This window comes from Lepidochelys kempii, chromosome 10 (assembly GCF_965140285.1).
Source record: "Lepidochelys kempii isolate rLepKem1 chromosome 10, rLepKem1.hap1, whole genome shotgun sequence".
Taxonomy (NCBI): Eukaryota; Metazoa; Chordata; order Testudines; family Cheloniidae; genus Lepidochelys; species Lepidochelys kempii.
Window position 1 is genome coordinate 47205695 of NC_136389.1, and position 12830 is coordinate 47218524.

The 12830-nt window shown below is 45.4% G+C and overlaps 1 protein-coding gene across 3 annotated transcripts in view; it reads right to left on the reverse strand.

The window, feature by feature from the left end:
* Positions 1–12830, reverse strand: part of EDC3 (enhancer of mRNA decapping 3) — a 67737-nt gene extending 54907 nt beyond the window's left edge. The window contains exons 1-4 of one of the 3 annotated variants that reach the window (XM_073363277.2): positions 12638–12830; positions 11729–11843; positions 5867–6048; positions 3670–3989 (exon numbers count right to left, since the gene is read on the reverse strand). In XM_073363277.2, coding sequence (XP_073219378.1) covers positions 3670–3989; positions 5867–6030 — 484 coding nt within the window. In that variant the 5' untranslated portion in view covers positions 6031–6048; positions 11729–11843; positions 12638–12830. Of the gene's footprint in view, positions 1–3669; positions 3990–5866; positions 6049–11728; positions 11844–12038; positions 12366–12637 lie in introns of those variants that run through there. The other 2 variants (XM_073363276.2, XM_073363278.2) reach the window with 2 other exon arrangements.

The window sequence follows — 12830 nt, forward strand, 5'->3', positions numbered from 1 at the left end:
TTACAAAATACAAAAGTGTCACAGCACACTATTACTGAAAAATTGCTTCCTTTCTCATTTTTACCATATAATTATAAAATAAATCAATTGGAATATAAATAGTGTACTTACATTTCAGTGTACAGTATATAGAGCAGTACAAACAAGTCATTGTCTGTACGAAATTTTAGTTTGTACTGACTTACTAGTGCTTTTTACGAAGCCTGTTGTAAACCTAGGCAAATATCTAGATGAGTTGATTACCTCCCGGAATACCTCTGCGTACCCTGGTTAAGAACCACTGGTTTAAGATACCCATTCTAATTCACTTATTTCTGGTATTTGTTACTTAATAAAACTAATTCTTTTCAGGTTGAAATTTTCCAAGCTTTCCCTCAGCTTGGAGGTGATTTTTTTTTTTTGAGGATTTGGAGAAAATATTTATTCACCCACAATTAAGCAGTTATGCATATATAAACACACACTTTTCCCTATGCTGCAATCAGAAATGTCGTACCTGGATATGAGTGCGTTAATGCACTTCTTAGTTACAGATGACCTCATAAAAAGGCTACATCTAGCAATCTGAAATCAGACATGCTGCCTGATCTTGCTAATCTCTATCCAAGATACACACAGTCACCTACATTAGATAGCCATTATACACAATCATCAGCACAGCAAAAGCAATTAAGAGAGATCCAAACATGGAGAACTTAGAAGTCTGACACAGAACCTAGTGCAGGACTATTGTTTTAATCTGCTTCTGTCACATCCTGCAACACCCACTCCCACCCGCATTGTTTGTTGAATTTTTACCCCCCCATTATGGGGGCCGGTTCTCAGAGATCTACTGGATCCCAGTCTCACTGCAGGGCTCTAATCCGACACAGTTAGGAATTCTAAACTGTAGCTAAGAAATATGCCCACTGAAAAGAAGTTAAAGATGGAAGGGACCTGGAATTTATTTAAAAGAGTTCCCAGTTACCTGCATTGATTTGATGGAAAGACTTTTTTGTCTATGCTGTTGGATAATATCATAATGTGAAGCTATTTTGTGTAGAATATACATTACGCACCTGGCTTTTTGCCAGTGTATCCCAGACACTCATAGAAAGAGCAATAAAACCTTACTTTCAGGGGGGAAAAAAGTTAGAAATGGAAGTGACAGATTAGGTCATCCAGTCCCTTCCACCCAACAACCCAAGGGCCAGCGTAACAGCATTTTATACCCCAGTGCAGAATACTCAGAGCGAAGCCAGTCCTGAGTGGGATGTGCATGATCTCTCCCATCAGTAAGGACCCTACCAAATTCACAGCCATGAAAAATGCATCATGGACCATGAAATCTGGTCTCCTCCCATGAAATCTGATCTTTTGTGTGCTTTTACCCTATACTCCACAGATTTCATGGGAGGAGACCTGTGTTCCTTTTGGGTCAGGACCCCCAATTTGAGAGAGTTGCAGGGGAATCGCAAGGAGGGGTCACAGTATTGCCACCCTTACTTCTGTGCTGCCCTCAGAGCTGGGCAGCCAGAAAGTGGCAGATGTTGGCCAGGTGCCCAGCTCTGAAGGCAGCACCCCACAAGCAACAGCGCAGAAGTAAGGGTAGCAGTACCGCAACTCGCCCCACAATAACCTGGCAACCCCCAACAACTTCTTTTTGGGGCAGGATCTCTACAATTACAACACCGTGAAATGTCAGATTTAAATATCTGAAATCATTTACAATTTTTAAAATCCTCTGAGTGTGAAATTGACCAAAATGAATCCTGAATTAGATATGCCATAACAGCAGTTGTCCACTCAGAGAAACTACGGATTTAGATTTTGTCATCAGTTTTTCATGTTGTTATTAATATAGCTCAGGGCAACCGATGGCACGCGAGCCGATTTTAATGGCACACTGCTGCCTGCTGGGTTCCAGCCACCAGCCCCGCTCAGCCCGCTGCCGAACCCAGGCCAGGACCCCGGCAGGCAGCAGTGTGCCATTAAAAATCCTGCCAGCCCTGGCCCGCTCCCCCCTCTCCCCGGGGGAAGGATGAAGAAGCTTGGTCCTGCCGGCTCCTGCTGCAGGGCAGGCAAGCTCTCCCCTCCCCCGCCTCTTCCCCCAGCATGCTTCGTTCCTACCCATCCTCCTCCCCTCCCTGCTGCCGATCAGCTGATAGCCCTTATTGGGGGGTGGGGGGGGGAGAAGAGGAGGTGCAGTGCGCTCACTGCTCCGGGGAGGAGCCGGAGACGAGGTGGGGATGGGACCTTGGGGAAGGGGGGTGGAATCAGGGCATATCCCCTCCAGCCCCCTGCCCCGATCCCTGCCCCCCCCTCTCCCGCACACCCCAGCCCCCTGCCCCGATCCCTGCCCCCCCCTCCCGCACACCCCAGCTCCCTGCCCCCCCTCTCCCGCACACCCCAGCCCCGATCCCTGCCCCCCCCGCACACCCCAGCCCCCTGCCCCGATCCCTGCCCCCCCACACACCCCAGCCTTCTGCCTTGATCCCTGCACCCCCCTCACACACACCCCAACCCTCTGCCCTGATCCCTGCACCTTACATCCCTCCCATACCTCAGCCCCCTGCCCTGAGCCCTGCACCCCGCTCACACACACCCAGCCCTCTGCCCTGACCCCTGCACGACCACAGCCCTGACTCCAGTACTCCCCACACCCCATGCCCTGACTCTTGCACCCCCCACATTCCCACCCCCACCCTGAACACCTAACAGGAGCTCCTGCACCCTCCCACGTTCCCACCTGCATGCCTCACACCAAATGGGAGCAGCCCAGGTAAGCACTCCACACCCAAACCTCTTGCTCCAACCTTGAACCCCCTCCCTCATTCTAGCTCCTGGCCAGACCCTGCACCCCAACCCCCAGCCCTGTGCTCAGTGCACTCCCACCCTCAGCTCAGTGCAGAGAGAGAGAGATGGGAAGAGAGTGGGCTAGAACCAGAGAGAAGGTAGATACCTACTCTAAGTGGGCAGGGCCGGGATCCCAGACCAGAACCGGTGGACTGAATCCCAGACTGGCAGCGGGCTGAGCCGCTCAGCCCCCTGCCAGTCTGGGGTCCCGGTCGCCGGCACCACTCAGTCTGCTGCCAGCCTAGGTGAACGGAACCCTAGGCTGGCAGCAGGCTGGCAGCATAAGATCAGCATTTTAATTTAATTTTCAATGAAGCTTCTTAAACATTTTGAAAACCTTGTTTACTTTACATACGACAATAGTTTAGTTATATAATATAGAGACTCAGAGAGAGAGACCCTCTAAAAAACGTTAAAATGTATTATTGGTACACAAAACCTTAAATTAAAGTGAATAAATGAAGACTCGGCACCCCACTTCTGAAAGGTTGCCGACCCCTGATATAGCTAAAAGCCATCACTAAATCACACTTGATTTAAGACAAGTGGCTGGCAGTTTTAAGATCTACATTTAATCAAACTTTTTGGGGTAAAAAAATATTTGACAGCTTGTAGCATTTTCCCAAATATCTTAACAGGGTGGAGAAATTAATGGTGTGGAAACAAGAATACCAGTAACAAACTATTTTTTAAAGTCTTTCCAGCACCATTTTAATTGCTATATTAAATACCCATTTGAGAACAGCAGTCAATGAAGCAGTGGACTAGACTGACAGAGCCCACGAACATCGGGCTAAAGAGAAGGGAAAGCTGCTGAATGGGCAATATACTCACAGGAGTTGTGTCTACGACGGAAACCTTTGGACTGATTCACAGATTCCAAATGTCGGTCCATGTAGCTCTTAGAGCACTGTTGCTGTTGTGGGGAGATGACAACTTCCTGATTTTTCATGTCCGTTCTCCTTGGGATAGCCTGGGGGGCACTGCTGGAAGAGGTAGGCTTCTTTAGCAATTTGCCAGTGCCGTTTTGATTGGTACCCACTTGGCACCCAACGCCAGGAATGCCCAGTTCGGTATGCTGCAGGTCCCCACTCTGTTTGCTGTCCCCAGGACCTGGGATCTGCAGAATCTTTAGCTCAGTAATATCACCTGCCCTAAAGACAGGAAAGAGAACAAAACAAAGTGGGATTCAACATTGGCACCCAGCTCTACAGAAATCAAGCCCCTAGTATGTTAGAGACTAAAGCAGCATCAGAATGACATTTTTCTCTTAATTCACTGGAATCCAAGGGGGAAAAAAACCCACTAACATGGATTACAGTGCCTATTAGGAACACACACACTTAAAGGCAATGTTCCTCAGACAATACATCTGACTCTTCTGGTCCTGGAAAGAACTGAACCCCAAATAGCAATTTATCCCACTGGCTCTGTGCTTAGTCAGAAGTGTGGGGGGGAAATGGTTGGGTAGAAATCTGCTTGAGTTAATAGATTCTAGAAGAGTATAGGTGCTATGACTAATCTTATTTTTCAGGTGACTTCCCTTTACCATAGTCTGTTTCTATTGAGAGCAATCGCTAAAATAACGAAACTCAGAGAGATGGCACTTAAAGGCTCCTTTGAAGGTCATGAAAACTACAGTGCAGTACTGGAAATAATCCACACTTTCATGTAATAAAGGAGTGGGTGCAAGCTGTAAACTAGTCACTCTGGAAAGAGTGGTTATAAGATACAGTCTTTGACTTTAGATTTATGAAGAATAATCAAACTTCAGAATGAATCTATTATACTGGGATATAAAAATAATGTTGTTACCAAGACTGAATGCATCATGGACCTCAATACCTTTATCAGCATTACATGAATCCTTCCTTCTCTATTTCTCCCCCTCCGCCCCTTGTTTCAACTCTCTAAGGCCTGGTCTACACTGGGGGTGGGATTGATCTAAGTTACACAACTTCAGCTACATGAATAACGTAGCTGAAGTCGACGTACTTAGATCTACTTATCGCGGCGTCTTCACTGCGGTAAGTCGATGCCTGACACTCTCCCGTTGACTCCGCCTGAGCCTCTCGCGTACCAAGGTCGACAGGAGAGCGCTCAGCGGTCGATTTATTGCATCTAGTCTAGACTAGACACGATAAATCAACACCTGCTGGATCGATAGCTGCCCGTTGATCCAGCGAATAATGTAGACAAGCCCTAAGGAAGAGAGACTCCCTAAGGTAGCTATTTAACCTTTGTTTAGTAATAAAATAGTTAAATCTGTGTATTTGTGGAAATCATTTAAATCTGTGTATTAACTTTGCCCATTTGCACTGATGATAGAAAAAATATTTGGTGACTAATCTTTACTCTTCTCCAATAACGTAACAGGGGAGTTGGGGGCAGAGCTGGAGGGCAGCTAATTTAGTACAAGAACAGCAATACTAACAAGCCTACTGCTGTGTAGGAAGTTTCGGATGCTGTTGGTATGTGTCTCCAAGGCCAATCTGCACCAATTGGCTTCAGAATTATAGAACAAGATTATTGTGCCAAAGAGAAAAGAGATCTTGCCAGACGAATATCAAGAGCTATCTAGATGGAGGAAAAGAAAGTGGTAGAAGATAAGACAGATCTGAAGATAAATATGCAGTTGGAGCCATAAAACGGATTTATTCAGGGCAAGGATCTAATTTAAATGATTAACAGCTCCACTTTCACTTCAATCATGCTTTAGCAAACACAAACATTAAACTTGCCATTGGCAAAAATTCCTGCCAAATGTCTGATCTAACCGTAAACTGGATGACAGGTAATACACAGTGACCATTTTCTTTGCTCCTACCAATGTGTTCCAATTGTGATCAACATCTGTGTTCACATCGTAACCCAGACAAAAAAAAGCCCAAAAGACAGCATCTCTTGCTTTCTGTATAGAGCCTAACAATAGAGGCACTTTACAGCCAAGGATAAGCAGTAATGAGGTTTGAAGCAAAATGCTCCAATTTCAGTCATATGTAAAGTTTGCCTGGAAGAAGCAGACACTTACCTGAAGGTGACCTCTGGCACAAGGCACTTGACCCCATTATGGAAAGGCCGCGTCAGGGAGATGGTCTGGCTGATCTGATCCACAGCTGACACTCGTCCCTGATAGACTCCCAGGCTGTCTCCACAGTTAATGGACACAATGCTTCCAAGCCAGTCTGTAGCCATATTTCTGACAAGTGATCACTGTAAAATGAAGACAGGATTAGGTGGAAAAAAAGAAATCAGGAGATTGACAAACCTAATTAGCATCAGCTATATCCCCCCATGCCATGGTCCTAGACCACATCTTAGGCCCTTACTTTGGTGGCCTGTCTTTTCATAGTGGGACAGGGATAATACCTATACGTACTTTAAGATCCTATTTAGATTGTAAGACCCTTTAAAAGAGACCATGCCTGTAGGCTTGTTTGTAAAGAACCTAGCACAGTTTTGTTCCTACATAAATAATACTTGCTAAAACTTAGTCTCACACAACCAGATTCCATATAATGCTGTAATCTAAAAACACCAGTAATTTTCTGTAACGCATTCCAACCCTAACTACTTTTCCAGGGGTATTCTGGTTAAATTCCAGTTCAAGAATCTAGCTCCGCCAGCCTACATTCTCCCTGGAGCTTCAGTCACATAAGTTTGTCTTCACTTCCCATTCTAAACACTTGAGTAGTGATAGTGGAACAGAAGGATGGAGCTATAGCTATATAGGGTAAAATCCTGACCTCACTAAAGCCAGAATTTCACCATAAAATACTATTATCAATCCCACAATTAGCTAATTGATAAGTTTTAACATAAAACAAAGTTCAAAAGTAACTAGTAAGTTACTTTGTTTGACAGTTACTGCGTATATTTCAAAGGGTAAACATTCTCATAAATACAAACAGTGTGTTTATTTAAACACTTGATCCATGAGTCTCCCCTCAATTCATAATTCTAGAGTCTCAGGGAAGTGCAACTTTCAATCAACACATTGAAGTAACTGTGCATGCCTTTCCATGTGTGGAGATGTGAGACCCCTAACCTCCAGCTGAGTTACCTGAAGTCTTTAAATCATGATTTAAAGTCTTCAAGTAACAGAATCTGCCATTTACACTAGTTTAAACCTGCAAAGTGACCTGCCCAATGCTGCAGAGGCAAAACCCCCCAGGGTCTCTGACAATCTAACCTGGGGGAAGATTCCTTCCCGACCCCAAATATGGTGATTCGTTGGACCCTGAGCATCTGGGAAAAACCCACCAGCCAGACACCTGGGAAAGAATTCTCTGAAGTAACTCAGAGCCCTCCCTATCTAGCATCCCATCACTGGCCATTGGAGATATTTGTTGCTAGCAGTTGCAGATCAGTTACATGCCATTGTAGGCAGTCCCATCATACCATCCCCCCCCCCCCCATAAACTTATCACGCTCAGTCTTGAAGTGAATTAGGTTTTTTACCCCCACTGCTCCCCTTGGAAGACTGTCCCAAAACTTCACTCCTCTGATCGTTAGAAACCTTCGTCTAATTTCAAGGCTAAACTTGTTGATGTCCAGTTTATATCCATTTGTTTTTGTGTCCACATTGGTGCTTAACTTAAATAATTCCTCTCCCTCCCTGGTATTGATCCCTCTGATGTATTTATAGAGAGCAATCATATCTCCCCTCAGCCTTCTCTTGGTTAGGCTAAACAAGCCAAGCTCTTTGAGTCTCCCCTCATAAAGAAGGTTTTTCATTCCTAAGATCATCCTAGTAGCCCTTCTTTGCAGCTGTTCCACTTTCAATTCATCTTTCTTAAACATGGAAGACCAGAACTGCACATAGTATTCCACATGAGGTCTCACCAGTGCTTTGTATACTGGTACTAACGCTTCTTTGTCTCTACTGAAAATACCTCACTTGGGACTGCATTAGCCTTTTTCACACCTGCAACACATTAACCGCTCATAGTCATCCTGTGATCAACCAATACACTCAGGTCTTTCTCCTCCTTTGTCGCTTCCAACTGATAAGTCCCCAGCTTATAGCAAAAATTCTTGTTGTTAGTCCTTAAGTGCATGACCATGCACTTTGGACTATTAAATTTCATCCCATTTCTATTACTCCAGTTTTCAAGGTCATCCAGATTTTCTTGTGTGATATTCCGGTCCTCCTCTGTATTGGCAATACCTCCCAACTGTGTGTCACCCATAAATGTTATTAGCATGCTCCCACATTTTGTTCCAAGATCATCAATAAAAATTAGGGTTGTCAAGTGATTAAAAAAATTATTCATGATTAATCACACTGTTAATAATAGAATACCATTTATTTAAATATTTTGGATGTTTTCCACATTTTCAAATATATTGATTTCAGTTATAACAGAATACAGTGTACAGTGCTCACTTTATATTTACTTATGATTACAAATATTTGCACTGTAAAAAAAGATAGTATTTTTCAATTCACCTAAGTACGGTAGTGCAATCTCTTTATCACGAAAGTGCAACTTATAAATGTAGAATAGTGTACAAAAAACCTGCATTCAAAAATAAAACAGTGTAAAACTTTAGAGCCTATAAATCCATTCAGTCCTATTTCTTGTTCACAATATCACCTGAAAGTGATTACAGGTGTTCGCATGGCACTGCTGTAGCCGGCGTTGCAAGATATTTACATGCCAGATGCACTAAAGATTCATATGTCCCTTCATGCTTCAACCACCATCCCAGAGGATATGCTTCCATGCTGATGATGGGTTCTACTCGATAACGATCCAAAGCAGAGCGGACCGACGCATGTTCATGTTCATCATCTGAGTCAGATACCACCAGCAGAAGGTTGATTTTCTTTCTTGGTGATTTGGGTTCTGTAGTTTCTGCATCAGAGGGTTGCTCTTTTAAGACTTCTGAAAGCATGCTCCACACCTCATCCCTCTCAGATTTTGGAAGGCACTTCAGATTCTTAAACCTTGGGTCTAGTGCTGTAGCTATCGTTAGAAATCTCACATTGATACCTTCTTTGCATTTTGTCAAATCTGCAGCAAATGTGTTCTTAAAATGAACAATGTGCCGAGTCATCATCTGTGACGACCATAACATGAAAAATATGGCAGAATGTGGGTAAAATAGAGCTGGAGACATACAATTCTCCCCCAAGGAGTTCAGTCACAAATTTAATTAACGCCTTATTTTTTTAAACGAGCGTCATCAGCATGGAAGCATGTCCTCTGGAATGGTGGCTGAAGCATGAAGGGGCATATGAATGTTTAGCATATCTGGCACGTAGATACCTTGCAATACCAACTAAAAAAGTCCCATGCAAATGCCTGTTTTTACTTTCTGGTGACACTGTAAATAAGAAGTGGGCAGCAGTATCTCCCATAAATGTAAACAAACTTGTTTGTCTTAGTGATTGACTGAAGGAGAAGTAGGACTGAGTAGATGTGTAGACTATAAACTTTTGAGTTGTTTTGTTATTGAGTGCAGTTATGTAACAAAAAAAAATCTACATTTGTACGTTGCATTTTCACCATAAAGAGACTGCACTACAGTACTTGTATGAGGTGAACTGAAAAATACTGTTTCTTTTGTTTATCATTTTTACGGTACAAATATTTGTAATCAAATATAATAATATAAAGTGAGCAGTGTACACTTTGTATTCTGTGTTGTAATTGAAATCAATATATTTGAAAATGTAGAAAAACATCCAAAAATATTTAATAAATGTCAATGGGTACTCTATTGTTTAACAGTGTGATTAAAACTGCGATTAATCGCGATTAATTTTTTGAGTTAATTGCATGAGTTAACTGCGATTAATCGACAGCCCTAATAAAAATGTTAAATAAGATTGGCCCCAAGACCGTTCCCTGAGGAACTCAACTAGGAACCTCCCTCCAGCGTGACAGTTCACCTTTCAGCACGACCCATTGTAGTCTCCCCTTTAACCAGTTCCTTATCCATCTTTCAATTGTCATATTAATCCCCACCTTCTTCAAACTAATTTAACTAATTCAACTAATTCCCAAGTGGACCTGTATCAAATTCCTTGTTGAAACCCAGGTAGATCAGATCTACTGCATTCCCTCTATCTAAAAAAATCAGTTATCTTCTCAAAGAAGGAGATCAGGTTGGTCTGGCAGATTAGTTTACTTAATGTTTATACAGTGCTCTGAGCTGGCAAAAAACATTAGGCGATTAGTACATAAATATTTTTTAAATGCTAAATTATCACATGGGGAAAAAAAAAAATCTTTGCTGTGCACTTTGAGCTCTTTTGAGAAAAAGAGCCACTAAGGGCATTTCTACACTGCATCTGGGAGCAACACGCACAGCCCAGGTCTACAAACTAGTACTTGTGGGGCTCATACCAGCACTCTAGAAATTGATGTATAGACGCTGCAGCTTGGGCTCTGACTCCTGGGGCATGAGCTTGATAGCGCAAGCCGCAACGTCTACACAGCTATTTTTAGACTACTAGCACAAGTCTGTGGACCCTGGCTGGGAGGCTCGCTCCCAGGTGCGGTGTAGATGCACCAAAGCCACTCGCTGCCCTGTCTAGAGGTGGAAGTTGAACTGTTGCTACAAATGATTTTAGGCAAAGAACTCTCTTTCAACTGGAACTGAAAACAGTTTAAAGACTAGGATAAAATTCCAAGCCTCAATCAGCTTTCAAAAATAAATCTGGAAGTGTTTTTTTGTGGTCTAAACTCACACTAAAGCAGTTTCCAATACCAGTTCAGGGGGACCCATCACAAAGTTATTTTCCGCAACAGCTCATTTTCCCATTATAAGTAGGGCTCAAGTGTCTACTATAGTGGTTTTCAAACTTTTTTTCTGGCAACCCAGTTGAAGAAAATTGTTAATGCCCACAATCCAACGGAGCTGGGGATGAGGGGCTCGGGGTGTGGTACGGGCTCAGGTCTGGGGCCGAGGGTTGGGGCATGGGGCGGGGCCGGGAATGAGTGGTTCAGTGTGTGGGAGGGGGCTATGGGCTGGCAATGAGGAGTTTGGGGTGCAGAAGAGGGCTCTGGGTTTGGGGGGGCTCAGGGCTGGGGCAAGGGGTTGGAGTGTGGGAGGGGGTCAAGGCTCTGGGCTGAGGCCAGGGATGAGAGGTTTAGGGTGCAGGAAGGGGCTCGGGCTTACCTTGGGCAGCTCCCGATCAGCAGCGCGAGAGTACTAAGGCAGGCTTCCTGCCTGTCCTGGCACCATGGACCACGCTGTGCCCCAGAAGTGGCCAGCAGCAGGTCCAGCTCTTAGGCAGAGGCATGCAAGCGGCTTCACATAGCTCTCGCCCACAGGCACCGATCCCTCCCAGCTCCCATTGCCCCCGCTGCATAGGAGCCAGATCTGCTGCTAGCCACTTCCAGGGCGCAGCGCAGTGTCAGAACATGTGGGAACTAGCCTGCCTTAGCCAGGCAGCACCACCAACGGGACTTTTAACAGCCCAGTCAGCAGTGCTGACCAGAGCCGCCGAGACCCAGTGTCTTCCATTCCGCGAACCAGTACTGGGTTGCGACCCGCAATCTGAAAACCACTGGTCTACTCCACCCTATTATTTTAGAACAAGAATAATACTTGTAAATCTAAGCTTATAGGAACTGCAATACTGGATCAGGCTCAAAGTCCATCTGGTATAATATCCTGTCTCCGACAGCGATCTGTACCAGATGCTACAGCAGGTGTAAGAACTGCACAGTAGGTAGGTGGGGAATAACCTGTCCCCTACATAAAGATCAGGATGAGACCTAATAGTCAGGCACTGGGATAAACCCTGAAGCATGCAGTTTAATATGCCTTCCAAAATCATGGTAATAATTAGAACAATTCTGGATATTCCTGATATCTATAAATATCCAATCCCTTTTTTAATCTTGTTACACTCTTGGCCTCATCCAAAACTCACATCGAAATGTCCTGCCTTTTTCCCAAAGATGTTCAAAAGGCAATTTGTGCCAGTGTAGACACAGTCTTGTGGTCGTCAAGGGAACACAGTTACTCCTAGCATTCAGGAGAACAGCCTACCAGATGAAACAGCAAAGTTTCTATTTATTATTCTTATTGTGGTAATGGCAAGAGAGCCCAATCAGGAGCAGGAATTCATTGCACAAGCCACTATACAAGTGCATAGCAAGACACGAACTCTGCTCCAGTTTGCTTGCAAAGGTTAAAGAACAGTGCTTCTCATTAACGGAGATGGTTTGCTTTCAGGATACCTCATTATGTGTGTGTTATGAGTATGGAGGACTAGGATCCCATGGGTGGATGCTTACTTACATCTTCATCCAGGAGAAGACAGGCCTGTTTTTAATCACTCTCCCTTGAAAGCAAAAAAATGCACTCAGGCCCGGATCTATGATGGTGGGAGATTTCAAACGGGCACGGGGAAATACAGGAGCCTTCGGCGCTCATCAAAAACAGGAAAAGGGACTCAACTCCCCCCCGCCCCCGGAGCAGCAGCTCTGGGGCTGCTGAGGCGAAAGGGAGGGGGAGGCAGAACAGCTGCCCCGCTGAAATGCACCAGGTTGTCCGACTCCTTGACAGGGAGAAGAGCCACGAGGAGAACGAATTAAAGAAGGGGGCTGCGCCCGTGCACGGGGGCAGAGTCGGGATGGGGAACTGCCCAGGAATGGGGGTCCCCCTCCCCCATGCATCTCAGTGGGGCCCCTCCCACGGACCGCCCCTGCTGGAGCCCCAGCTCCTCCCCCGGAGCCTCCCCCCTCCTTGCCGGCGCGGCTGGCGCCCCACAGGCCGAGGCCGAGGCCGTGCCCGCCCCGCGCTGCCCACTCCTGAGGGACAGGGGAGCCGCCCCCACCTGAGTCCCGCGGCTCGCTCTCCGCCTCTCTTGGAGCTACTCTGCACACCGACCCCGACGCACACGGGAACCACCGCCTCCACGGCGCTGTGCGTCTGCCGTCACTTCCGCCTCGGTGGGGGGGAGCCCACGCTCCCCCGCCTCCAGTCATAGAGGCCTGCTCTTTGCCTCAGTGCCAAGACGACGCTCTACC